The following is a 27,050-nucleotide window of genomic DNA, read 5'->3' as shown; positions in this document are numbered from 1 at the left end:
TAAATTTCATCCTATTTAAGTCAGCTCTCCATCCTAGCCTGCTGAGATATTCTTGAATCCCTAATCTTATCCAAGATACTATCTCTCTCTAACTTTGTTTTATATGTAAATTTTATAGGCATCAAATCCATGTCCTTAATTTAATGATATACACAGGATTAAGGATAGATCACTGTGGCATTTCACTTGAGGCCTCCCTCCAACTTGGCATCAAACCACTAATTACTATTCTTTGGGTCTGATTATTCAGTTATTTCTGAATTCACCTAATTGTCATATTGTACATAAGATAACTTGGGCAGCTAATTGGCACAGTGGATAGAACACTGGGACTGGAGTCAGAATGATTCATCTTCCTGAGTTCAAATCCAACCTCAGATGCTTACTAGTGGTCTGTCTCTGGGCAAGTCACTTCACTGTGTTTGACCCAGTTTCCTCATCTATAAAATGAGATGGAGAAGGAAATGGCAAGTGTCTCTGCCAAGAATACCCCAAATGGAGTCATGAAGATTCAGACGTGGCTAAACAACAACAGCATATAAAATAGCATAAGAGAATTTGTAATATCCTTTGTTAATATTTAGGCAAAGTGTGAATGTCAAAAGAAAGAGAGAGAGGATTAGAGACAGAAACTGAGAGACAGAAACAGAGGCAGAGAGAGAATAGTCTTATATAGATTGAACCTGAAAAAATCTTGCTGACTCTTCATGTTTGTGACTTCTCTCTTTATGCCATCTCTTTAATAATGCTTAGTTACTTTGAGGATTTCTAAGGATTTGGACTTTGTCCTGGACCAACACAGACTACAACCTTTCTGCAGCTTAGTAGATAATTTGATAGTTTTTATGGATGGAATTCTATCACCTTGTGGCCAGGCTGGTGTGGAATCTCTCTGACTTATCTAGGCTGATCCTCAAACAGTGGTCTCTAGGCCATCACTTGGCTCTTTTCAAGCCTTTCAAGCTTGGCAGAATCTGACAGATGACATTGTCTGCTAGAATTGACTGAAAAGCCCAAAGGCACCTGTTTGCCAAGAGAAGGCATTATTAGAAGAGGGGTAGGGTAGAAGTATTTTAATCATATAATTTGGAATGTTGTTAGTTGATGTTAAACTCACTTGCCTACAATTTGAAGACTCCACCATTATAGATAAGAAAAGTTATATTAGAACTATAGATGAAAGACCTACATATAAAAAAACTGAAATTCAGGGGCATGAAGTCACTTTCCTAGGCTATTTCAGAGTTGAGATTCAAACTCAGGATTTCTGACTATATTCTATTGCTCCAAGAAGGTGAAAGTATTTTGTCTTCATTGAGCTCTCTCTGTTAGGATAAAGGCCTCTCAGAGTGATCTCCAAGAATGTCATTTTACAAAAAGAACTCATAAAGCCATACTTACTGAACAATATAAATATTAGAGCTATAAGTTCAGTAAAAAAGAAGGTCAAATGGGGTCATGCATTTTAGCCATTCTATGTGTGCCTTTCATTTAGCTATGGAACATCTCCAGTGAAAGAAATAACATTTGTCCAACCTACTTTGGATGATTTTTTGTACTTTATTACCAAAAGAGAGGATGTGTATGACAGGTATTTAAACAGTAGAAAACACACATAAATATAAGATGTCATAAATAGAAAAATCATTACTTCATTCTTGAATATCACATCCTTTCTCATAGACCTCTAATATCTTAAAAGCAAGAGAATTTTATTTTCTTTCAAATGAGGAGTACTTCTAATAGCCACCAGTGGTCAGAAGATATCATTGGTTATCTGTTCCAATTGTTACTGACCAAAAAATTTACCTAGAGTCAGTAGGAAAGTTCATTCTTCATTGAGATAGCCCTGTTGTGATGCCTGGCTTTTAGTTTATATCAAAAGTCAATTCATTTAAACCAGAAATGAAAGTAGCAGCAACAGCAGTGATGGTGGTAGTAGTAATAGTAATAGTAATAGTAGAAGTAGTAGGAGTAGGAGTAGAAGTAGGAGTAGGAGAAGGAGTAGGAGTAAGTAGGAGCAGAAGGAGAAGGAGGAGGAAGAGAAGTAGAAGTAATGTAATTAAACCAGGATGGATAAATGGCTCAGGATGTCCTCACTACAGGTTCCTGCATCTCTAGATCTCAACAGCTCACAGAGTCTGCCAAGATGGAGATTTGGTTTAAGTAATGTATATATCCTAGCCTATGTGGCTTGGACCAAGGAACTTCACACACACAGACTTAACTAAACAAGGGTTTATTAACTTTGAGGGATTGGGATGGAGGATAAATGTTTAGGAAAGAGGGAAAGATAAAAACTGTCTAATATCTTCAAATGTTGTCAGAATAGCTTCCACCAGAGGGGAAAGCCCCTAAATTAGAGACTTTCTTTCTTAACTACTTCACAAGCCAAACTGTATCTTTATATCATGTAATATCAAGTGCAAGATGGCTGAGAGAGTTTTGATTGAAGACCTGTAGATGTTTAAGGTTTTGCTGAGACACTGCTGACAGGATTTCTCTGCAACAGCAGTAGAATCAGTATTGATTAGACAGTCTTGATGATTGCCTATCTGGGTAAATAGAAATAATCCACCCTGCTCTTCAGGTCAGAGATAAGCAAGGCTTAAGGAGAAATAGCAATCCTACCCCTCCTTCCACCCAGCACCCTCTTTCCCTCAAAGAGTGAGTCACTCAAGCTTGGGTTGCTTCTTTTATACTCACATTCTTAACTGCCCTAACTGCTCCTCTCTTGGGGTTCTGTGGGGTAGTTCGCCCCACTTAAGATCCTTTAAGTTACAGTAAGTAGCAGTGGCAGTAGGAGGAGGAGAAGGAAGAGGAGGAAGAGGAAGAAGAGGAGGAGGAGTTTTACTGGGAAAACTATTTTCTATTTAAAATGTCAAAAACAATGTAAAGAATAATTGATTAAAAAATATGGTACTTCTTAGAAAGACAAGTTAAGCCAATTATGGTTCTGCAGTTTTAGCAGAATTAAGTGTGACTTTCAAATTAAAGAGAAAGGTGGATCAAGACATCACATTAATCATTTGATGTACATGTGTGATGTCAAACTATATGTTTCCACTGGAAAACACATTAAACCCTAATAGCTTTAAGGTCCATAGAGAGAGATTAAAATTATAGACGGCCTGTGGGTATTGTGTTCTGTTTTAATGGTTTAAGAAGAAAACAAAAACAGTAGGGACAAGCAACTATACTGTGGAAGAAAGGAAGAGAAAGGGGTAGGGAAAGCACTGTCATCTTAGAGAGATGCAGAAGGTGAACGTTATACAATCATGGAGAAAAGGGAATAGGAAATCTGTTTTCCATGAATTTTACTTTCATCTAATTTGGATAAAGGAAGATTGAATAAATCACACACACATAAATACACACATAGAAATTTTGATATAAAAATACATTAAGTTCTAAAGGAAAATGGGTAGAGACAGAGACAAGAGACAGGGAGAAAAGATAGAATAAAGGAATAGTCTTAAGGAAAAGAACCTTGGATACCAGGAAGAGGAATTCAAAGAGTTAAGGGAGAATGAAAGAAAAAAGGGAAGAACAAAAACCTCATATCAGGGGCAGGGCAAGGAGAAGAGAAGAGCTATAATTGGGAAATGGACGGTTTCATTTATGGATTATTAAATTTTAGGCAAACGCCTTTTCTTTTATCACCTTATTTGTACAAAGGGGAGAGGGAGCAAAGAGAAGACAGAATGGAGGGAAGAACACATCTAAAAATTTTAATAGAGAATAAGATTCGAACCAACTCAAGTATGAAACAGAAGGAGACAGCATAATAGATTAGAAAACATAATCTAGCAAAATGTTGTGTATAAGATGCATACTTGAAATATAAATTTTAACACACACAGTTAAAATGAGGAGCAAAAGTTATGCTTCAGCTGAACCTAAAAAAATATGGTTAGCTATTATAATTTCAGATAAAATTACTGTAAATGTAGATATGATAAAAAGAGATAAGCAGGAAAATTTTTGTTTTTAAGTTGTTCAGTCACATCCAACTCTTTCTTAGGCATATAGAAGCTAAGTGACTTGCCGAGGGTCACACAGCTAACTTCAGGCTGGATTTGAACTCAAGTCTTCCTTACTGTGAGCCCAGTGTACTATATATCCACTGAACCATCTAGCTGCCTAAAGCAAGGAAATTACATTTTCTGAATGGCACTATAGAAAATCAATATCAATCCTTACATGCATGTCCCAATAACATGACAATTAAAAAAATAAAGGAAAAGCTAATAATACTGGAAGGAGAAATTGATAGTACAACTAAAATAATGTACCCCTTTTGATCTAGATAAATTTAACCAAAAGTTAAAAAAGAGAAAAAGTTGTGGGCCTAATTAGAACCTTAGAAACATTAGAGATTATAGGTTTCCATTTAGTTAATGACTAGCAATAGGAAGGAATTTACATAATTCTCTGTACATGCTGTACACAGGGTATTTGCAAAAACTGATCATGTATTGAAGCATAGAAACCTTCACTGAAATGTAGAAAAGTCAGAATACTAATCAAATTGCTTAGTGACCGTGATGCAATAAAAATATATTAAATAAAGTATCCTTAAAGAAATGTTAAAAGTAATTTGAGACTAAATACTATAATTTTAAAGAAATGGTGGATAAAAGAACTAATTATAGAAACAAAATTTTATAAAAAAAAGTATAACAATGATACAACATAACAAAATGTATGGAATGTAGCTAAAGTATTTTAATAGAAATTTTATATATCAAAATGTTTTCTTCAACAAAAAAGAGAAAGAACAAATCAAAGAATTGGAAATATAGCAAAAAAATCAACACAAATCAAAAATCCTCAATTAAACAAGGTAAAAATCTTAAAAAAATAAAGAAAAGATTATTGAAATAAATTCAGAGTACAAGGTTATTGAATTGATAAACAAAAATAATAACTATTTTTTAAAAATAAGATAAATAGTGAATCCTATTTTTAAAAGAGAGAGGGAAACTAAGTTATTCACATTCAAAATGACAAAAAGGGAATAAACAACAATTTAAGAAGAAATACAGGAAATTATCAGCAATGATTTTGCTTAGTAACATGCTAACAAAATTGATAAATTGGAGGAAAAGGAGAACACTTACAAAATTATAAAATACTTAGATGAACTAAAGAAGAAAGATACTCTTCAAATAACTCAATTATCAGAAAAAAAGAAAATTAACAAGCCATAAATGTAACCCCAAAGAAAACCTCCAATACCACATGGATTTACAAGTGAATTCTATAAAACCTTCAAAAAACAATTCTAATACTACATTAACTGTTTGCAATATAAAGAAAATATATCTTTGATTTTTGATACAAATAGTGTCATGACACAAGAGAAAATGCTGAGAGAAAACTACTGCCTAATATCCCTAATAAAAACTGAGGCAAAAATTTTATGTAAAATATTAATAAGCAGTCTGTCATATCATAAAAGAAATATTATTCAGTTCGATCAAGCTAGTTTGATGTCAAGAGTACAAAGTTGGTTAAGCAAAGGAAGGTTACAAATATAATAAACCATGTAAAAATAAATAAGCTAAAAAATCAAAAAGTTATGGGAACACTTTTGGAATAAGCATATATTATCAGTGGGCCATAGCAAAGGCTAATAACAAACACACTTGACTTTGTCACTTATAAGTGGAAGTAGTTTATCTACAGATTACAAGAATAGAATCAAAATGCCCTTCATGGATAACATTCATATGAATTCAATCAACAACATATCAAAAAAAAATAACAAAATGGTTAAATCATGTAGATTTGTTTGCGGAAATGGATGAGTTGGTGATAGCAGTTCAGTACTAGAAATTATAGAAGGTTTATCCTCAAGGATACTTGACAGTGATCTGTATAGTTTATGTAACAGAGTATTTCCCAACAGAGAATTCTTCTGAAGAGTTTATTTACTTAAAAAGTGACTGAACAAAAAAAGTCTCTTTGTTTCAACCCAGCATCCAGAATCCCCTTACTTGTGTTGTATAACACTCAAGTGTTTAAACACTTTTTTCAGTTATTTCAGTCATTTTAACTGTCACCTCATTTAGGGTTTTTGTGGCAAAGATACTTAGTGGTTTGCTATTTCCTTCTCTAGCTCATTTTATAGATGAGGAAACTGAGGCAAATAGGGCTAAATTATTTACCCAGAATTACACAAGTAGTAAGTGTCTGAAGCCAGATTTGAATTCATAAAGATAAGCTTCCTGACTTCAGGTCCAGATCTCTTCACAGATGTCCCCTCCTTTTCACTCATGCTACTACTAACTTAGTTTAGGTTCTCATCGCCTCTTTCTTGGACTATTTGGACTCTGCTGAAAATCTTACCTTATTCCAGCCCATCCTCCTTAAGACTTCAAAAACGATTTTCCTAAAATCCAAGTCTAACCCTCTTATCCCTCCTATTCAATAAATTCTGATGGCTCCCTCCTTATCGCTTCTGGAGTCAATTAGAAACTACTGTGGTCTAACATTTAAAGATCTCAACATTGTGTCCCTTGCCTATTTTTCTTGTCTTCTTAATGTTATTCCCTTCCACACTGTCTACATTCTAGGCATATTGGGCTATTTGTTTTTTTCACACATGACATTCCATTTCCCATCTCTAACCCTTTGCACTGCCTATCTCCTGTCCCAGGAATACTCTTCCTCCTCACCTCCATCTCTTGGTTTTCCTCAAGCCTCAACTCAAGTAGCCTCTCCCACAGAAAGGCTTTCCTAGATCCTCCATCTGCTTCTCTATCCAAGGGAACCTTGTACTTGATTTGTCTTGTATAGACCTATGAATGTATATGATGTCTCCCCTATTAGAATATAAGCTCCTTGAGGGCAGAGACTGTTTTACTTTTGGCTTTGTATCCTTAGCACTTAGATGAAGGGTTTAAATTTTTGTTAATTGATCAACACACAAATCACTTTTAAAAATTTAAGACTACTCTCTCTATATCAGCCATTATAATTTTTTAGGTTCATATTGGGTGTTGGGAAATGGTGCTAACAGTATGCATTCATCTGAGCCAGTGCTCTTGCCCCTTTTTGGATTTATTACTTTTCCAACAAGAATTGTACATTGCTCAAAAAGTTTCTAAAGACTAAGGGCAATAATTGATATCAAGCAAGCAAGAAAGCAACCTTTTAAAATGCCTGTTCCATACAAGGCTCTGTGCTTGTAATACTCACAAAGGATGACCAGCCACCATCTTCTTCTTCTTGGAACTCTAGAGGAACAGTGAATATAAATCATTGGCATCACATAAACATAGCAAGGAAAGTCAGTCTTCCCATCCTACCCTCACCCAGTTCCCAACTCATCCAATTTTGGCTCATGTTCCCCAGACATACTTGGAAATTGTTCATAAATATCTCTAGGGTGTTTCCTTGGATTATTCAGGACATTCCCTTGCTTCAAGGCTCAATATAAAAGGGATGACGATATCATAGAGATGAAATTTCTGGAAATTGGGAGTACACAAGGCTTTGGGGGTGGAAAGTGATAAAGACTTTCATGGTATAGTGGAAATGACTCTGAATTTAGAGACAAAGGATCCAAGTTTTAATCCCTTATTTTTCAAATGAAAGGGATGGGCTAGAATCATTGAGGTCCTTTCTAATGTAGTTCTTTGTTTAAAAAAAATTTTTTTTAAACTCAGACCTTCTGTCTTAGAATCAATATTAAGTTTTGATTCCAAGGCAGAAGAGTGCTAAGGGATAAGTAATTGAGGTTAAGTGACTTTCCTAGGGGCATATAGCTAGGAAATGTGTGAGGCCACATTTGAACTAGGACCCCAAATCTTTAGGCTTGACTCTCTATCCACTAAGGCACCTAGCTGTCCCTAAATTTTTTTAATTAAGGGGAAAACCCCTTACCTTCTGTCTTAGAATCAATACTAAGTATTAGTTCCAAATCAGAAGAACAGTAAAGGCTAGGCAATTCGGATTAAGTGATTTGCCCAGGGTTACATAGCTGGGAAGTATCTGAGGCTAAATTTGAACCCAGGACCTCCCAATCTCCCAGCCTGGCTCCAATGTTGTTCTAAGACTTTGAGAGGAAACTGAAGAAGATAATTTATTGGTTATTTCCAATTTATCTTATATCTTTTTGCACATAGTTGTTTGCATAATTTCTTTACCATTATACTATGAGTTTCTTGAGAACAAAAATTGTATTTTACTATCCTTTGTATATCCCCAGTGCTTATTATCATGATGGCTGGCATGCTTGATGGCTGACTAACTACATGTAATTATTTTAGGGGCCATTTTCAAAAGAGTTTCAGCCACTTTTTAAGCTTTGGAACTTAAATGCATTGTGTGTAACTTAGTCTGCTCATAAAATGATCAGTTTCAGTATATGTAAAAATGTGAAGGTACTAAAGAAAAATTACTAGAAAAAATTTGAGGGAAATTCTTTCTCCCTATTTGCTTATTAGTGGAAAAAAAAACCTGAAGTCTCAGAAAATATTTTTCTTTAAAATATTTTCCTGTGCCTTCATAGCTTTAGTATATGTGAAACTTCTAATTCTTTTTTTTAACCCTTACCTTCCATCTTGGAGTCAGTACTGTGTATTGGTTCCAAGGCAGAAGGGTGGTAAGGGCTAGGCAATGGGGGTAAAGTGACTTGCCCAGGGTCACACAGCTGGGAAGTATCTGAGGTCAGATTTGAACCTAGGACCTCCCGTCTCTAGGCCTGGCTCTCAATCCACTGAGCCACCCAGCTGCCCCCCAAAACTTCTAATTCTTAAAAGTCTGTTTTTAAACACTTTTATGAAGCCTTTTTTGGGAGCCCTTCCCTCTCTTCACTCCTCCTTATTCTCCACTTCCACAGTCCCCTTGCCTCAATCTTTTATAGCACTTCACACACATATAAATATATATATATATATACATCCTAGCATTTTGCTATATTTTTACTATATGTTGTCTTGTAGGTATATATGGGCATTCTTTCTTGATTGAAATTTGCCTTAGGGCATCCTGGACAGCATCCTTATTTCTCTCTATTTCCTACTCTGCTTACTCAAATGTTTACTAAATTATTTGTTGATTGGACATTAACTGAGTAGGGCTGCTGAGAGAGATCACAGAAAAGAGAAGTCCAGAGGAGGGAAGCATATTGGAGACTGGTTAAACCTAGAAATACCCCTGGCAAGTACTGATGATCAAATACAGGAAGCAATTGTTAAGAATGGGGGTATTGACAAGAACTTCAAGAAGAAGAATAGAAATTTCACCTAGAGATATAGGGATGATTTTGTTTCTTCCCAATGAGGAAACAAGTCCAGAGATTTATCCAAGGTCAACTAGCTAGTTACCTACAGTTGTAGAGCAAAAAATAGAATCCAGGGCTTCTAACTTCTCAGTCAATGTTCTTTCCATAATATTACATAATAAAGCTTAAATTCATAGGGTAGCAGCAGATATTTGGATCCTAAAACTAGGTAGAAGAAAGACCAAATTCAGTTATCTAGGGCTGCTTCAAGGTTTTTCTTCCTGAAATTCCAGATACTGTTTCTCAACTGTTTTGTTTCTTCTTTTTTTTTTTTAACCCTTGTACTTCGGTGTATTGTCTCATAGGTGGAAGAGTGGTAAGGGTAGGCAATGGGGGTCAAGTGACTTGCCCAGGGTCACACAGCTGGGAAGTGGCTGAGGCGGGGTTTGAACCTAGGACCTCCTGTCTCTAGGCCTGACACTCACTCCACTGAGCTACCCAGCTGACCCCTGTTTCTTCTTAATCATCATCATTTTAGAGCAAAAAGGAACCTTACAAGTTATCTAGTTCAACCCATCATTTTTTAGAAGGGAGAAATCAAAGCCCCCCAAAGTAAGTGATTTTTCTGAGATCATTCCCCTAGTAGGATGGGAGAATGGCATCCTAGCCTAATATAAACCCACTCCTAATTTCTAGGGGGTAACTAAAGATCAATTAGAAGATAAATTAAAATTTCACTCTGAATCCCCATATTTTAAACCAAGTGGGAGATAATTTCAAAGCAATTCTCTGAGAGGACATGGAAAGATGACACTGGATTCTGGCCTTTCAGTAGTTACATAATTTTCCACTTTTGTCTCCTGTGGGGAAGGGTCATTGCAAGAAAGAAAACCTGGGAGTAGAGATTTAGAAGGATGAGAGGCTGAAGGATGAGATGGCAAGTTTACTTTTCTCACCAAACTCTGCCCAAATCCTTACTTAGGGAAGCAATTCGATAACTAGACCACTAAAACTACTTAAATGATAGCCATTCAAGAACTTGAAACCATAACTTAAATATTAATTGCCAATTAAATCAAAGAGTTACTCAAATAATAAATTATTACCTCTCTCTTCAGCAAATCTTTGTGGATGGGGTCTGAAATGACAAATGACATGGATATTAACATTTCTATTTTCATGAATAGAAAACCACTATATCTTGAATCCAACTAAGCAGGAATAAAGGACCTGCTAAAGGTTTGTGTTATATGTCTTCTGGCTACCACTTAAAAAACATGCCAGTCTGGTGGTAGAGTGAGCCATAGATTGAGGCTATCACAGAAAAAAAAAAACCATAAATAATAAGGTAAGAAAGGCACTCCTTCCATTTAAACTGTTTGAAACTTTAAATGGTTAAATTGAAAGTCATTTTATAAAAATATTTCATAAAATATAGAATTACACTAAACTGAGAAAGGATTATGAGAAAAAGAAATATGTAAACCAATATCACTAATCAACATTAATGCAAAAATATATAGAAGAACGAGAGAAAAAGCAAAAAAAGACTAGAATTCTATCAAAAAATGTTCATTTTAGCAAGTTATGGTTAGATGAGGAATGCAAGGATGAAATGATATTTCCTCAATACGATAAAGCATTTGTCTAAAACCCAGAGCTAGCATTATTTATTATGGAGAAACACTTGGAAATTTCTCATGAAGCATAATTATTCTTTGATATGACATTAGAAATATTAGTTCTAGGAATAAATGAAATACAGAAATTAAGAGAATAATCATTGACAAAGAGGAGCATAAATATTTTCATTTGTAGTACTATGTGTTTTACTAAGAAAACCCAAGAGAAGAAACTACAGTAACAACTAAATATATTAACAAATGCCTTTAGCAATTTTTAGTATATAAATGAAATCTCTTAAAATATCCATATTTTTACATGCCACTTTATTGACAAACATGGGTAGTAAGTATAAAAAGAAATAACATTTAAAATAACAAAGCATGAAATTTGTGGTAATTAACCTACCAACATATAAACAAGACATGCAAATCCAACTGTATGATTAAAAAAAAGAAGAAGAAAATCCAAATAAGTAGAAAGGTATTCAATGTCATTGGCCAGTTGGTGATCTTACGGTAAAGATGATGGAATTGTCCAAATTAATTTACAGATTTAATGCTATATTAAGACGATAACAATGAGATTTTTTTGGAATTAAACAAAATAATAATCTAATCATAAAGAACAAATATTTAAGAAAATCAAAGGAAATAATGGAGGCAGGTAAAAGTAGGACAGAAGGGAAGATAGAATTTCAGCCTCTCCTGTTATTTTATTTAGCAGTAATTGTCCAAACAGATAGTGGATTAAAAAAAAAAAGAAATCTAGTGCCTAGATTAGCTATGGAAGATTTAGCTACAAATATTCACAGCAGTCTAGAATTCAATAAAATGAGAACACAAATTCCTGGGGAATGAAATTATTCAAGAAAAACTGAACAGGGAGTTTGATTAAAATTGTGTTTTGATCAGCATTTATATAATACACAAAACTAAATTCCAAATGGATAAAGTATTTGAAGATTTTAAAAATCAGGCCATAAAATTAGAGAAGAATGTCATGTAATAACTTTCATAATTGCAAGTGGGGGAATAATTCTTAACTCAGGAAACTGAGGGAATTGAGGGGATTAGAACAGCAAGTGGTTAATTGTGGGAATTGAGTGAACCACACTGACTCCATCTTGTGACTCAGTTCTGGAGCTAGCTTAGTTTCTATTCAATTATGGACTTAGGCCAATTTCCTCCTTGTAAGAAAACTGTATTCATTTGTGGGAATTGGAAGAAAACCTTATTGCATTGTTTAAATCTAGCCTTGTGTGGCTGAGAAATTGGACCACCTTTTCCTGATACTTAGAGACCCTTAACTAAGGACTTAGGTTATGCTGACCAGAAACCCAGTCAGCTCCAAATATTGATATAATGAGTTTTCTGACAATTGTATATCTCAAGTAATCCATATATCTTCTCTAAAAACAGACTCCATACCAATCAATCAATTGTTTTTTCCATGTCCTTTGGATTGTTTATAGTCACTTAGAGGGGATAGGATACTTCTTTTTCTGATTTCAGGGAAATGGACCTCTTCACTCAGTAAGTCCCTGAACTTTTTTTAAATTAGAAATCAGATTAACTAATGTTGTATTGCTTCCTTTTAATTAATTTGTTTTATTAGATTAATTGTTTTAATGCATGAAAGTCTGTTTCTCACTGTATTCGAGTTCCAGTCTTAACCTGAGGAAGAGGTTAGTCCTCTGATTTGTTAGATATATAGCACACATTGCTAAACAAATCTAAATGCTCAGAAGCTTGAACCTTTGTTTCCTCAGTGACTTCATCTATCACCCTCTTCATAAATAACATTTTAAAATAAAATATGAAAGACAATTTCAATGATATGAAAAGAAAATATTTTTGTACAAATAAAATTGGTACATCCAAAATAAGAAAAATGTGTAAATTTGGTGGGGGGATATTTGCATTAAATTTCTCTGAAGCAATTCTGACATCCAAAACCAACAGGGAATTGACATGACTCTAAGATTAAGATTCATTCCTCAATGACTAAGTAGTCAAGGGTGTGAATGGGAAATTTTAGAAACACAAAACAGAAACCATCAACATAGTTCATCAGTCAGCTAAAAAACAGAGAACAGAAACCATCTTAAGTAAAACAACAGTTTTACTGTTGTTCATCAGTCAGCTAAAAAACAAACAAACCAGAAGCTATCACCATAGTATTATCAGTCAGCTAAAAAAAATGTGTTCAAAATGTGAATAATGAGAAAAATGCAAATTAAAAGTCCTAGGTATCACTTGATAATCATTAAATTGTCAAGATAGTAAAAGAAGTATATTTTCAATGTTGGCAAGTTTGGCAGAAAACAGAAACAGCAATTAACTGCCAGTAATGCTGTGAATTAGTCTGTTTTTGAAAATGATATAGAATTGTACAATAAAACTTAAGAAATTGTTTTTTCCTTGTGACTCATATATTCTACTACTGAATTTATACCTTAATAAGAAGAATAAAGCTCTCTGAGTAAAAAATATTCATAGTTGCACTATGAATATAATAGCAAATAGTTACTATGTGCCCAATAATTGGGAAGTGATTGAATAATCTGTGGCATATGATATAATCAAATATTTTATCCTTCAAGAACAAACAAATATGAAGAATTAGAGGAAATATAGAAAGACACATGAAATGACATAGAATGGAAAAAGTACTTTAAAAAAACTTAAGAGATCAACTATAATAATATACATGGAGATGTTAGGTGACAAAAAAACACAAGTGAAATAACAGTCAACAATGTAGCTTGTAAAAATCCAAACCTTCTCAGTTTTCCTTTCCTTTAACAAATGGTAAATTACAAAAAATATGTGGTTTTATGTGGGTATCTAGGTAGTATAGCTGATAGAGCAGAGTTAGAAAGACTCATCTTCCTAAATTAAATCTCTCCTCAAATGCTTCCTGGTTGTGTGACTCTGGGCAAGCCACTTAACCCTTTTTGCCTCACTTTCCTTATCTGTAAAAGGAGCTGGAGAAGGAAAGACAAACTACTCGAGTATCTTTGCCAAGAAAACTTCAAATTGGGTCAATAGAGTCAGACATAACTGAAATAACTGAATAACAACAAAACTTGTAAATACAATGAGTTACAATTGTGGTTTTGTATTGTTTTGCTGAACTGTTTTGGAGGAGTGTTCTTTTGTGATTTCTATGTGTATATTGGCATATATTTATTTTGTTAAAGTAAAGTTGTCATTTTAAGAAATAAAAAATCATTATTATACAACTCACTTTCTTGCAAATAAACTTCTTCTTTCTTCATTCTTGTTGATTTCTTGACTTAACTTGCTTAAAATTCTGTAAAGCAAACAAAAAATACATATAAATATATATACATACATATATATATATAACATCAAAACTACAAAGCCAAAGTTTATAGGTCATTCAATAACTCAGTTTGTGTAACTAGCTTCATAATGCTCTTTTACTTTTTAAACTCTTATCTTCCATCTTAGAATAAATACTAAATATTAGTTCTAAGGCAGAACAGTAAGGGATAGTAATGGGGGTTAATTGACTTGCCCAGGGTCACATATCTGGGAAGTGTCTGAGACCACATCTGATCCTAGGACCTCCCTTCTTTAGGACCTCCCTTCTCTAGGACATGCTCACTGTCCACTAAGCCACCTAGCTGCCCGCTCTTTAGACAGTACAAAGGAAAAGTTGCCGAGTAGATTGAGTTCAGACTTTATCTGGCATTCAAAACACTCAGAGTCCAAACCTATTTTATTTGTCCAGCCTTAGAGAATGAGTGCTCTAAAAGGGACATGAGACATCATCTAATCAAATCCCCTCATTTTGTAAGAACGGAGATCCAAGAAAGTAAGAAGATCTGCTCCAGACCATGAGACAAAAGAGCAGCAAAGCCAAGAGGGAATCCCAAGTCTTCTGGCTGCTGGATGAATGCTTTCTCTACTATCTCATAGTGGCTTTCTGCTCCCTAGCAGGATCCGTCCATCCTTGTCAAACCTTTTTTAACCTTTTATCCCCAAATATGCCATAAACATTCCTATAGTAATTGGAGGTCTAGTATATTTACCTCTGATGGCATTCCCCTCTGGAGATGCAAGGAGCCCTGATTTCTGCTTCTGGGAGAATCATGATGCTGTACTTTAAAGCATGCCTGAATATTATATAATTGTTTCTAGCCAGCTACAAATGATCAAAAGGTGGTTCTTAGTTTGGTTGAAGAGGTATTCAATAAAGACTTTCAACTTCAACTCCCTTTGGTTTTGTGGTTTTTAAAACCTTACCTTCTGTCTTAGAATCAACATTGTGTATTGGTTCCAGAGCAGAAGAGCAATAAGGACTAGACAATGAGAGTTAAGTGATTTGCTCAGGGTCACATAGCTGGTCTGAGGCCAGATTTGAACCCTGGATCTCCCCTTTCAATTCACTGAGCCACCTCACTGCCCCCAACAACCACTTCTTTATAACCTCAATGCTCTCAAGGGATCTTAGTGACTACTTCACTTATCACTGTGAAGGGTGAGGAGAGTGAAGCCTGAAGAGGGGAGAAAAGGAGCCTATGACAATGTGAGTTTGAGTGGACAGCATCTCAGCATCCTGGCTTTCCAGAGTTTGAGTTTATAGCCAAGACAGCTTTGATGTTTAAGGTATGAAAATGTTATCCCTCAGTATCTTGCCATTCCAGAGGCCAAGTGTGCAATCAGTGCCTTGAAGATGAAAAAATAATAACTTGTGGGCCCCCATCCCAGTGGTGGATGGTAGATGGGCCAAGGGGCCATTTAGCATCAATGCTACCTCTGGGTGTTGCCTATGCTATGTAGGAACTGGGCTAGAGCCTACTCTTCACTGAGACCAAGATGCTCTAGAGGAGAGTATGCTGCTAAAGGTATTTTTTACTGTATCTTCTCAATAAATACCCCATTGCAAAAGCTAATTGATAGTTTGTACCCCAAAGAGATCATAGATAAAGAGACTTGTACGAAAATATTTATAGCTGCACTTTTTGTGGTGGCAACAAATTGGAAAAGGAGGGTATGTCCTTCAATTGGGGAATGGCTGAACAAACTGTGGTATATGCGGGTGATGGAATACTATTGTGCTAAAAGAAATAATAAACTGGAGGAGTTCCAGGCGAACTGGAGAGACCTCCGGGAACAGATGCAGAGCGAAAGGAGCAGAGCCAGAAGAACTCTGTACACAGAGACTGATATACTGTGGTAAAATTGAATGTAATGGACCTCTGTACCAGCAGCAATACAATGACCCAGGACAATTCTGAGGGATTTATGGTAAAGACGCTACCCACATTCAGAGGAAGGACTGCAGGAGAGGAAACATATAAGAAAAACAACTGCTTGATCGCATGGGTCGGGGCGGACATGATTGAGGGTGTAGACTCGAAACTACCACACCAATGCAACTACCAACAATTTGGAAATTGGTCTTGATCAAGGACACATGACAAAACTAGTGGAAATGCTCATCGGCCATGGGTGGGGGGGAATGTGGGGGGGGTGAAGGGGAAAGGAGGAGCATGAATCATGTAACCATGTTAAAAATAAATATTAATAAATGTTAAAAAAAAAGCTAATTGATGACAGGTGGTTAAATGGAACTGAGTATCAGTTGTTAGCCCCTAATATTAGGGGAACACAACCCATTGGGACTCCAGCCAATAATAGTAGAGATACTCCAACCAAGGTTACTTGCCCTGGAACCCTGAGAGGAAGATGGAATAGTCTGACTATGGGAAAAGGAGTCAGCACATACAAGATATACTGCTTCTACATTTTGCTTATGATATCGCCTGACCTGGAATAATCCTTCTCTATTTTTTACCTAGCTAAATCCTACCATTTCTTTTTTATTCTATTCTATTTTTTTTCTCAATAACATAAAAAATTAACCTTTTTTTAAAAGTTTGAGCCAAATTCTCACCCTCCTTCCTCCCCTTTCCTCTCTCTGAGATAGCAAATAATCTGGTATATTTTACATGTTTAATATAGTCCTACCCCTCTTTCAATAACAATCACCACAGTCACCATTACCACCAGCCAAGAACTCCTACTTACATAATGTTTAAGCTTAACATGAAGGCATGGTATATAGGGGTGGAGGAATTCGTTTATATGTGAATGAAAGAATGCATGAATAAAAAAGCATCCATTAAGTGCATGCTATTTGCCAGATACTCTACCTAGAACAGATCCAAGATACAAGCAAGGGTGGAGGAAGAGGATGAACTTGAATAAGGGTTTTAGGGAAACTTCTCAAAAAAAAGTGACTTCTGAGACCAAGGAAACAGAGAATTGGGGTTCCTATTTGACTTTCCTTGTTATTGGTAACAGAATGACCAAGACTTATGCCAAATTTTAAAAGAAGCCTCTGCCATTTTTAAGATTATCTGCCAAAAAGGGGAATTTTAATAAGATCAACCACAGAGAAATACATTTCCCCTCATGATCTAACCTGACTGTTAGCAACATCTGTCACCCAAAGTTTTTCACATTTTCCCCCATTTCATTTTTTCTGATTTGGCTGTATACTTAGTGTTAAGCTATAAAAATCCAATCTCAACCTGAAGAAGTTAATGCTGCTACTACCCTGAGCATGGCCCTGATATGAGCTTATACATTTATTTATGTATAATGTGATCTTGGCTACTGTTCTCTTTATTTGACATCTAGCATGCAGACCTTGCAGGTGAAAGAGATTCTTCCTGAGCTCTCAAAAAACCCAAGGTAAAACTATACCCCAACATGAGATAGATAGCCTCTACATTTAAGGGGTTGATATTCGAATGGGAGAAGACAATATTTAAGAAAGAGCTAGATTTGTTTGAGTGTTTCGGGGGGCAGGTAATTAAACATGAATCAGAATGATATGGAAATGGCTGGGAAATGTTGGGCTGGTCTGGGCAAGATAAGGCAAAACCCCATTTGCTAGAGCCCCAAGTCCCAGGGACATAATTCAAAAACTTCTATTAGAGCTCTTTCTACCAAAAGTGAAACAATTAATGCATCCTAGTTTTGCCTCAATGACAATGTAATACTTCAAAAAAAAAAAAAAAGAGGAAGTGACAAGGAGAACTGTTATTCTGCTCTGATTCTGATCAACGAGAAGGAACTTGTCACTGATGTGGAAATGATAGGAAAGAGTTTTGAAGGAGGAGTGATCATTCAGTCTTAGAATGAATCACAAAGAAGGGAAGGCAATGCCAGAGATACCTTAGGTTTGGGTAGAGAAAATTTAAAAGAGAAAGGCTAGTCAGGCCTTTAGGTACTTAGCCTACTACTCTATAGGCTACATAGACCTAAGAAGCATGGGAAAACATTCAAGAATGAAATTTTGAAAACACAAATATAGACTTATGAGGTAGAAAACAAAGAATTGTTGAAAAGGACCAAAGTGGATGCACTGGAAACTTATTGTCCAGTTTAGATTTTTTAAAGTGTATGTAGAGAAACTGAAAGGAAGGATAGGTAATAAAGGATGAATACAACAGCTTGATATGATCCTGTAAGAACTGAGCCAGGACCACTAATACTCATAGTAAACTGTAATTGGAAGTGAATATTAAAGACAAGAGAAAGGTGGGTTTTTTTTCAGTTAGATTGGGAAAAAGAAGAGGATCAAGAGAAATATCTCTCCAGGGAGATGGGGCCAAGATAATAGATGGCAGAAAGGCAGATATATTCAATCATGAATTAATTTTTGCAAAGTTCAATGAGCCTTGGTCTGGAAAGGACAGAACAAAAATGGTTAACAGGACTTGAAACTCAATATAATTGAGCAGGTAGAATATTTAACTATAATTGAGTCAAAAGTCATTTTTAAACAAACTAAATCTTGAGGTCCTAAGACAATTTGCAGGTTAGATTATGGAGCCATTGTCAGCAATCTTTGAAAGAAATGAGAGGAAATATTGGAAAATTCGAGAAAAGCAAATGTCTTAGTTTTCAAGAAAGAAAAGGGAATTCCAACAATAGGTTGGTGAACTTGTTCTTGGATTCTCTTAAAATTCTAAGAGGTAATACTAAAGGACTGGCTGGTGAACTTTTAGGAACAAAAGCAACAACCACTTAGGACCAGCATGTTTTCACTAAGAACAGGCCATGTTAGACTAACCTCTTTTTGATTTTTGATAATGTTACTAAACTGGTAAAACATTTCTCAGTCTACTTTTCAGGGTCTTCAATGTGCACTGGAAACATTAGCAATGCACTTGGCAAATTCTATGAAACCAATCTTATCAACAAGATGGTAAGACATGGTCTAGATGACAGTGAGTTAGATATATTTGGAACTGGTTAAAAAAATGGAACCTAAACATAATCATTAATGCCTCAGCGTTAACTTGGACAGAGGTATCTAATGATTTAAACAGCAAACATCTTTGCTGTTTAATGTTTTAGTTAATGACAGGTGAATTGTAGAGATGCAATTTTTATAAAATTTATAATTGACATATAAAGTTGAGATAGCTCACATATAAGATCTCAGAATTAGGATCCAAAAAGATATCAAACAGATAAAACAATAGTGTGAACCTAATAATGGAGATATATGTGAAAGTCTTAAGTAAAAAAAAAAATCTTCACAAATACAAGATAGAGTCGTGCCCCTACTAGCAATGTCTGAAAAAAAAAATCTGTGGCTTCTAGCCAGATAGTAAGCTCAACATCAATCAACAAGCAATATGCAAGAGAGCCAAAAATCACATAAATAAAAAGGAAATTGTGATCTTAAACTATATACAATGTCCAGAACAAGGGAAACAATGGCCTGGTCAGACCATTCCTGAACTGACTGTTTCATTCACTTCTGGGAGCTCCATTTTAAAAACAGCATGGAGAGACTTCAAAGTCTGCAGAAGAGTGCAGGCCAGCATGGGAAGGGATATTTAAATTATCTGTTGAAGGAACTGGAACCCAAATGTTCTAAAATATTTTTAGCAGCATTCTTTTTAGCATTCTTTGTGGTGGCGAAAAACTTGAAATTGAGCCAACACCCATCAACTGAGGAATGGTGAAACAAATTGTGGCATATGATTATGATGGAATATTACAGTGCCATAAGAAATGATGAGCAGATTAATTTTTTAAAAACAGGAAAAAGCCTACATGAAATTATAAAGAGCAAAATAAGAAGAACTAAGAGAACAATATATACAGCAATGGAAATGTCTTTTGAAGGAGAACCTCCAGAGAAAGAACCAATAAATAAAATAAGCAAGAAAGTTTATACATGTTAAATTAGTATATTATTATATATACATATATATATATATATTATCAGATGATGTCTTCTCTGGTGTGGAGAAGTGTTAGAGGGAGGGAGATACCTGAGAACTTTAATGTAACAAACAAACAAATTGATTTAAGAAATAATAAAAATGAAAGAAACTGGAATGTTTAGACTGGAGAGGGGAAGATCTGGGAAGAGGTAGTCTGATAGCGATTTGCCTCTAAGTATTTAATGGCTGTGTATGTATATGCCTTATTATTATGTCTATGTAATATGTATTATTATATTTGGTCCAAGAGCTAGGAGCAAAGTGCGAAGGTTGCCATGAAGCATATTTTAGTTGTGCAAAGTAAAAATTCCCCAAAACAAGATCGTTTCCAAGTGGAATAATCTATTTTGGCATATAGAGGGCTCCCCTCTTCTGAAGAGGATGGACCTGACCACTTGTTAGGAGTATTCTATCCCTATTTAGGCAGAGGTTGGACTAGATGAAGTGTTATGCTCCTTCCAATTAGGAGTTATATTACTATGAAAATTCATTCACAAAGTAACTTAGCTATCCTGTTAGGTGGTAGTGCAATAATGTTATCTATTTCTCTCTATCTATCTGTATTTGTCTGCATATTATCTATCTATCTATCTATCTGTCCATCTTTCTTTCTTTATTTCTATCTATCTGTTCATCTGTCCATCCATCTATATATCTATCTTTCCTTTATATATCTTTCTTTCTTCTTTGTTTCTTCTTTCCTTTCTCTCTCTTTTCCTTCCTATCTATCTATCTATCTATCTATCTACTTAATTGTGCATGTCAAGAAGCTAATACTCAGGGAGGGTGACTAGCCCAATCATGCAGTGAATAAGTGATGGAGCTAAAAATTGAACGCAGGTCTTTGTACTTTCAGTACAATGTTTTGATTACTATACCTCCTTGCCTCTCTAGAGAGTTCTGGATTTCTGTAGAGTATATAATTCAGAGAAGAATTTCTGATGTAGTCCTTTCACCCAGAGGGAAGAGAGGACATAGCAGAGAAAAACAGAATTTTTGGCCACTCTGACATTCTGTCAACTCCAGAGTTCGTCTTCATCTAGCCTACTTGTGAATGTGGTTGGTGTGTTCAGGAGCTGTCTGCTCCCCATCAATTGGTAAATTTGTAAAAGGCTCTGGCCTTCCTCTGGCCATCTTAGTATAAAAGCCTCACAAAGCCTCAAGTCTCTCCCTTCTTAAATGCAGTTTACATAGAGCTAACAAAATGATCTCATGCATACTGTAAGGTCTAACCAGACAGGCCTTCTTTGCTATTTCTTGAATACAGCAATCTCTTGCATCTCTGGGTCTTTTACCTTGGCTATCTCTCATTCCCTCCTCACCAACACTTCTTAGAATTCTATTATTCCTTCCCTTAACCCCCTTTTTTTCCTTGTGGAAGCTTATTTAACAAATGTTTTAGTTCAACTAAAAAAGATTAAGACATGGCTATTTCTTTAGTCTAAAGTCCACTCCAAACCTTTCCCCTTTCTCTTATGCCCAACTAATCTCTTTCTCTTAGGAAGTGTGAAAATGATCAAGAATGAAAGTAAGGGCTTGGGAAAATGGATAAAAGGTGGTAACAAAATTTAGAGTAAGAATTACCTCTTTTGAGGCCCAAATCATCAACTTTCCAAACCCTTGAAGGGAGTAACATCACTGTATTAGCAGTAAATATTTAGCAACTGACTATAGGAAGAATAATTTTTTTAAAGTGATGCTAAATTTTTAACTTTAATTTGTATTTTTACCATTTTCTCCATTACTTTTTAGACTACATAGTCTTCTCAGAGAATATTATCTATCTTAAATAATCAACAAGACAGTAAGTTTACTCATTTAAAAAAATTAAGTTAGCTCTGCCAATAGTTAGCTATAACACCACCCTTAAAGATAAAAATCCATCTACAGTCAGTGCCCACTTTGCCCATTCTGATCAAAAGATGCCTTTTGGTCTCTCTAGATTTCTTCCTTCAGATCCTGAGAGAAATAGCCAAAGAAAGATGAGTGGCTTTAGGATTCTACTTCTCCCAGGATGTTCTGGAAAGATAAAGGGATTATTGTTACATTAGATGGGAGTAGAATATAAACACCAAACTTTTTTTCAGTTTTTTCTTTTTTTCTTTAGAAATTTTCCCATGGTTATATGATTCATGATTCCCCTCCATCCCTGCTCTTTCCTCCCCACTCCTGAAGTCAACTAGTAGTTCTACTAGATTATACCTGTATCATTGTTCAAAACCTATTTCCATGTTATTAATATCTGTAGTAGAGTGATCTTATAATATTAAAACCCTAATCATATACTTATCGCACTATGTGATCAATCACATGTTTTTCTAATGTATTTCTGTTTTCACAGTTCTTTCTCTGGATGTGGACAGTGTTCTTTCTCACAAGTTCCTCTGAATTGTCCTGGGTCATTGCATTTCTAGTAGAAAAAGTCTATTACATTCTATTATGCCACAGTGTATCCGTCGTCTGTTTATAATGTTCTCCTGGTTCTGCTCCTTTTGCTCTGCATCAATTCCTGGAGGTCATTCCAATTCACATGGAATTCCTCCAGTTTATTATTCCTTTCAGCACAATAATATTCTATCACCAACATATACCACAATTTATTAAGCCATTCCCCAATTGATGGACACCCCCTCACTTTCCAATTTTTTGCTACCACAAAGAATGTGGCTAAAATATTTTTGTACAAGTCTTTTTCCTTATTATCTCTTTAGGGGTACAAACCCAACAGTGAGATGTCTGGGTCAAAATGGCAGGCATTCTTCTAAAGCCTGTTTGTTTTAAATTCAGGGAAGTGTCTAGCAGACTCCCTATGGATACGTGGGGACTTTGAGACTACATTTCCCGTGATCCCTATAGGTTTCTGGTTTCTGGTTTAAGGCGTGGGGACGTCCAGCGTCCCCACGTATGGGGCAATTTAAATTCGGAGGAAGGCCTAGAGAAAGCCTCTTTCTGGGCTTTGCAGAGTGGCTGGCTGGCATACAAGAGGGACAAGATGGGCTCCGGTGGTAAATTTAAAAGATAGGCGTGGTCATATATATATATTTTACCAATATGGCCATGGCTTTAATTAAAATACTAATTTTTATTATTATATCAGTCTTTATCATTTTTAATCTTAACAAGCCCTTTCTTTGCACATAGTTCCAGATTGCCCATCAGAATGGTTGGACAAATTCACAACTCCACTAGCAATGTATTAGTGTCCTAATTTTGCCACATCCTCTCCAACATTTATCACCTTACTTTGCTGCCATATTGGCCAGACTTCTAGGTGTAAGGTGGTACCTCAGAGTTGTTTTAATTTTTGTTTCTCTAATCAGAAGGGATTTAGAACACTTTTTCATGTGCTAATTGAAAATTTTGATTTCATTGTGTGAAAACTTCCTATTCATGTCCCTTGAACATTTGTCGATTGGGGAATGGCTTGATTTTTTTGTAAATTTGACTTAGTTCCTTATATATTTGGAAAATTAAACCTTCATCAGGGAGTTTTGTTATAAAAATGTTCTCCCAGTTTGTTGCTTTCCTTCTAATTTTGTTTGCATTGGTTTTGTTTCTACAAAACCTTTACAATTTGATATAATCAAAGTCATTCATTTTACATTTTGCAATATTCGCTATCTCTTGCTTGGTCTTAAATTCCTTCCTTTCTCACAAATCTGACATGTATACTATTCTATGTTCACCTAATTTATTTATGATTTGGCTGTTTATATTTAAGTCATTTACCCATTTTGAATTTATCTTGGTATAGGCTATAAGATGTTGATCTAAACCTAATTTTCCCCATACTGTTCTCCAATTTTCCCAGCAGTTTTTGTTAAATAGTGAGTTCTTGTCCCAAAAGCTGAGGTCTATGTGTTTATCAAACACTAGCTTACTGAGGTCACTTACCCTTAGTCTATTCCATTGATCCACCCTTCAGTCTCAAACTGTTTTTCAAAAAATTATATATAGCGTTTTTTGTTCAATATTTCAATAAGTGCTACTTTAAATTTGTGGTACAGAGAAATCTAAAAGTATGAAGGAATTCTGCCAGTTTGGACATTTCTCTCTGAAAAGGGTAATGCTTGAATTTCAAATAATGTTAAATTAGTAAAAATTATATCTGACTGCCTTGTGTGTAAGTACAGTATTAATATTTTTCTTCAACACCTTTAAAGCTCAGTTTAAGCACAGAAACCTTTCATGATCCCCTTTGGGATTTGTATCTTCTTCCTCTGCAAAATTATCTTGTATTTATTTTTTCTTCATATATGGATATAGATATAGGTATAGATATAGATAAACATATGTTATCTCCATTGATGAGGTAGCCTAGGTGATGCAGTGGATAGAACACTGGGCTTGGGGTCAGAAAGATTCATTTTCCTGAGTTCAAATCTGGACTCAGATACTTACTAGCTATGTGACTCTGGACAGGTCACTTATCCCTATTTGCCTCAGTTTCTTCATCTGTAAAATGATCTGGAGAAGGACATGGCAAACCACTCCATTTTGTCAAGAAGACCCCAAATGGGGTCACAATGAGTTGTACATGACTAAAAAAAGACTGAACAAGAACAGTATCTCCCTTAATAGCATGTAAATCTTTTGAAGGGAAGTGAAAATAATTCATTAAGCACTTTGTGCTAGATACTGTGCTGTATCTAATATTGTCCTTCCCTTCAAGGTGCTTACATTCAAAAGTAAGGGACTATTACTTTATTTTTTGTACCTTCAGAGCCTAACACAATATGTATTCTTGTTAATCAGTCATATATAAATTATTTTTGACTCTGGACCATATCATACCAAAACTATCCATGAGGTTTTCTTGGAAAATATTGTTATTCTCTGGAAGATTAAGTCAGAAGTTAAATGGCTTGCCAAAGTCACACAACTAATATTGTTGTGAAGTAGGATTTGAACTCAGGTCTTTCTCACTCGAGGTTTAGTGCTCTATCCACTGAGCTGTCAAGCCATCTCCAGTTTGGGGATTTTTGCATGCCAAAGAAGGAAGGGGATGAAACGCTTTGGAGGTGCTGTTTCTGAACAGTTGCTTATGGATTTATAGTAATTGTCATTATAAAAAATTATAATAGTTTGATTTTTTCTTTTTTTACTTGATTTTTTTTGTAACTCAGGGGATTACCTGACAAATTACCTGCAGATAGAATATTTCATGGATGATTCTCCCCAACCTAATCCCAATCCCAACTCTTCATCTCAAAAACCTTTAAAGATGAACCAACCCTTTTCCTGGCTGTTGCGTTTAGCTGGAAATCTCTTCCAGTTCTCACCATCACTCCTCCACCAGCCCACACCTTGGGAGGTCTGTTATCTTTGTGCTCTTTTCCAGAGTTTATCAAAATACGGATTTTCTAGAGAAGCAGGGGGAAAGGGGAAGGAGGAAGAGAACCCAATTCTTCATAATAATACACTGGCCACTTTAACTCCAGAGGAGCAGTAGAGTACACTGGCCCAACAAATAGAATACAATCACATAGATATTGGAAACTTACCCAAAGTGCACACAGATCTTAAAAATCTCCATTCAATATGAATCATGTCTTGGTAACTTAAATCTAACTCTAGCTCACTTGCATGTAATTTTAGTTTGAAAGTTTACTTTGAAAATTAAACACTTGCCCTTCCTTCTTCCCTCCTTCCTCCCTGTCTTTCTTTATTCTCCTACCAATCAAGGTTCCCTAGTAGAGTTGACTATACTATAGGTAAAATATTTTTTTCACATAGCAGACAACAGTGGGGAGGCAAAGAGAAACCTTCCCAAATTTTTTACTTGCAATTTTGCATTAAATATGTTACTAGGTATAACCTTTTGCCTTTTAAAAAATGAAGAGCAACAAAACCACAAAATATTCTTTATACCAATTCCATGCTAATATTTATTTAAGAGCTAGAGCTGATGGGACATCAGACCACACCAAGTGACATTTTGGGGCTTCTTTTCCCCTTCATTTACCCTTTCCCTCGTGTGCTATCCAGTGAGAACATTTGTGACCTCAGTCTCAGAAATGTACACTGAAGGGCAGGAGCAAAGCAAAGACTCTCCAAATGAAAGTGAAGTAGTAGATCCATAGTTATGAAATAATATTAACTATTGACAATGACAAAGCACCCTTGTTTCAGCCTTGCTCCCCATTCCTTGCTCTGTGTGTATATCTCTATATCTATCTATCTATCTATCTATCTATCTATCTATCTATCTGTCTGTCTATCTATCTATCTGTCTGTCTATCTATGTCTGTCTGTCTATATCTATCTATCTATCTATCTATCTATCTATCTATCTATCTATTTCTCTCTCTATCTATCTTTCTATCTATCTATCTTCATATATGTATATGTATGTATATGTATATGTATGTATATGTATATGTATATACTAGTTTGTCCTTGCCATGTGAAAGATCCAGTGCTGGAATTCTTTTGTGTAAATAAACTTTTGGGTTTATCAGGGTTAGGTTTTAAAAAATGTTTGCTGATTGATTCTGACATCCCAAGAATCTATGAGTTCTTCAAAACTCTATTAGATGATGTAAATGTACTCTAAGTAACAGTTATTTAAGACTACTTGCTATTGTCAGATTTTGTTGTTCTTAAGTAGTTCAGTCCACTTAAGAACACTTTGATCTTAAGTTTAAAAGAGCAGGATACTACTCTTTGTGGTCCCAAACACCATAGCACACCAGGCTTTTCTATCCTCCACTCTCTCCCCAAACTTGTTCAAGGTCATGCTTGTTCCCATTGTTAGAACTAACCTTCAACAACAAAATAGGGACCAGATGGCATCTCCTCATGTCATTTCCATTGGAGGCCATTCCTTCATTGTCCTAGCCTCAAAGAGACAGGAGGAGAGATGCTTGACTTTGCTCCTTCCCTGACTATTATTTTCTATCA

At 35.4% G+C, this 27,050-nt stretch overlaps 1 protein-coding gene across 1 annotated transcript in view; it reads right to left on the bottom strand.

Moving 5' to 3' along the window:
* Positions 1-27,050, bottom strand: part of LCP2 (lymphocyte cytosolic protein 2) — a 79,800-nt gene that overhangs the window by 28,914 nt on the left and 23,836 nt on the right. The window contains exons 4-6 of the mRNA XM_044664455.1: positions 14,111-14,176; positions 10,342-10,373; positions 7,207-7,244 (exon numbers count right to left, since the gene is read on the bottom strand). Coding sequence (XP_044520390.1) covers positions 7,207-7,244; positions 10,342-10,373; positions 14,111-14,176 — 136 coding nt within the window. The remainder of the gene's footprint in view (positions 1-7,206; positions 7,245-10,341; positions 10,374-14,110; positions 14,177-27,050) is intronic.

Source organism: Gracilinanus agilis, chromosome 2 (assembly GCF_016433145.1).
Source record: "Gracilinanus agilis isolate LMUSP501 chromosome 2, AgileGrace, whole genome shotgun sequence".
NCBI classification, from domain to species: Eukaryota; Metazoa; Chordata; class Mammalia; order Didelphimorphia; family Didelphidae; genus Gracilinanus; species Gracilinanus agilis.
The sequence above is the reverse complement of the archived record's forward strand: the minus strand, read 5'-3'. Positions and strand labels throughout refer to the sequence as shown.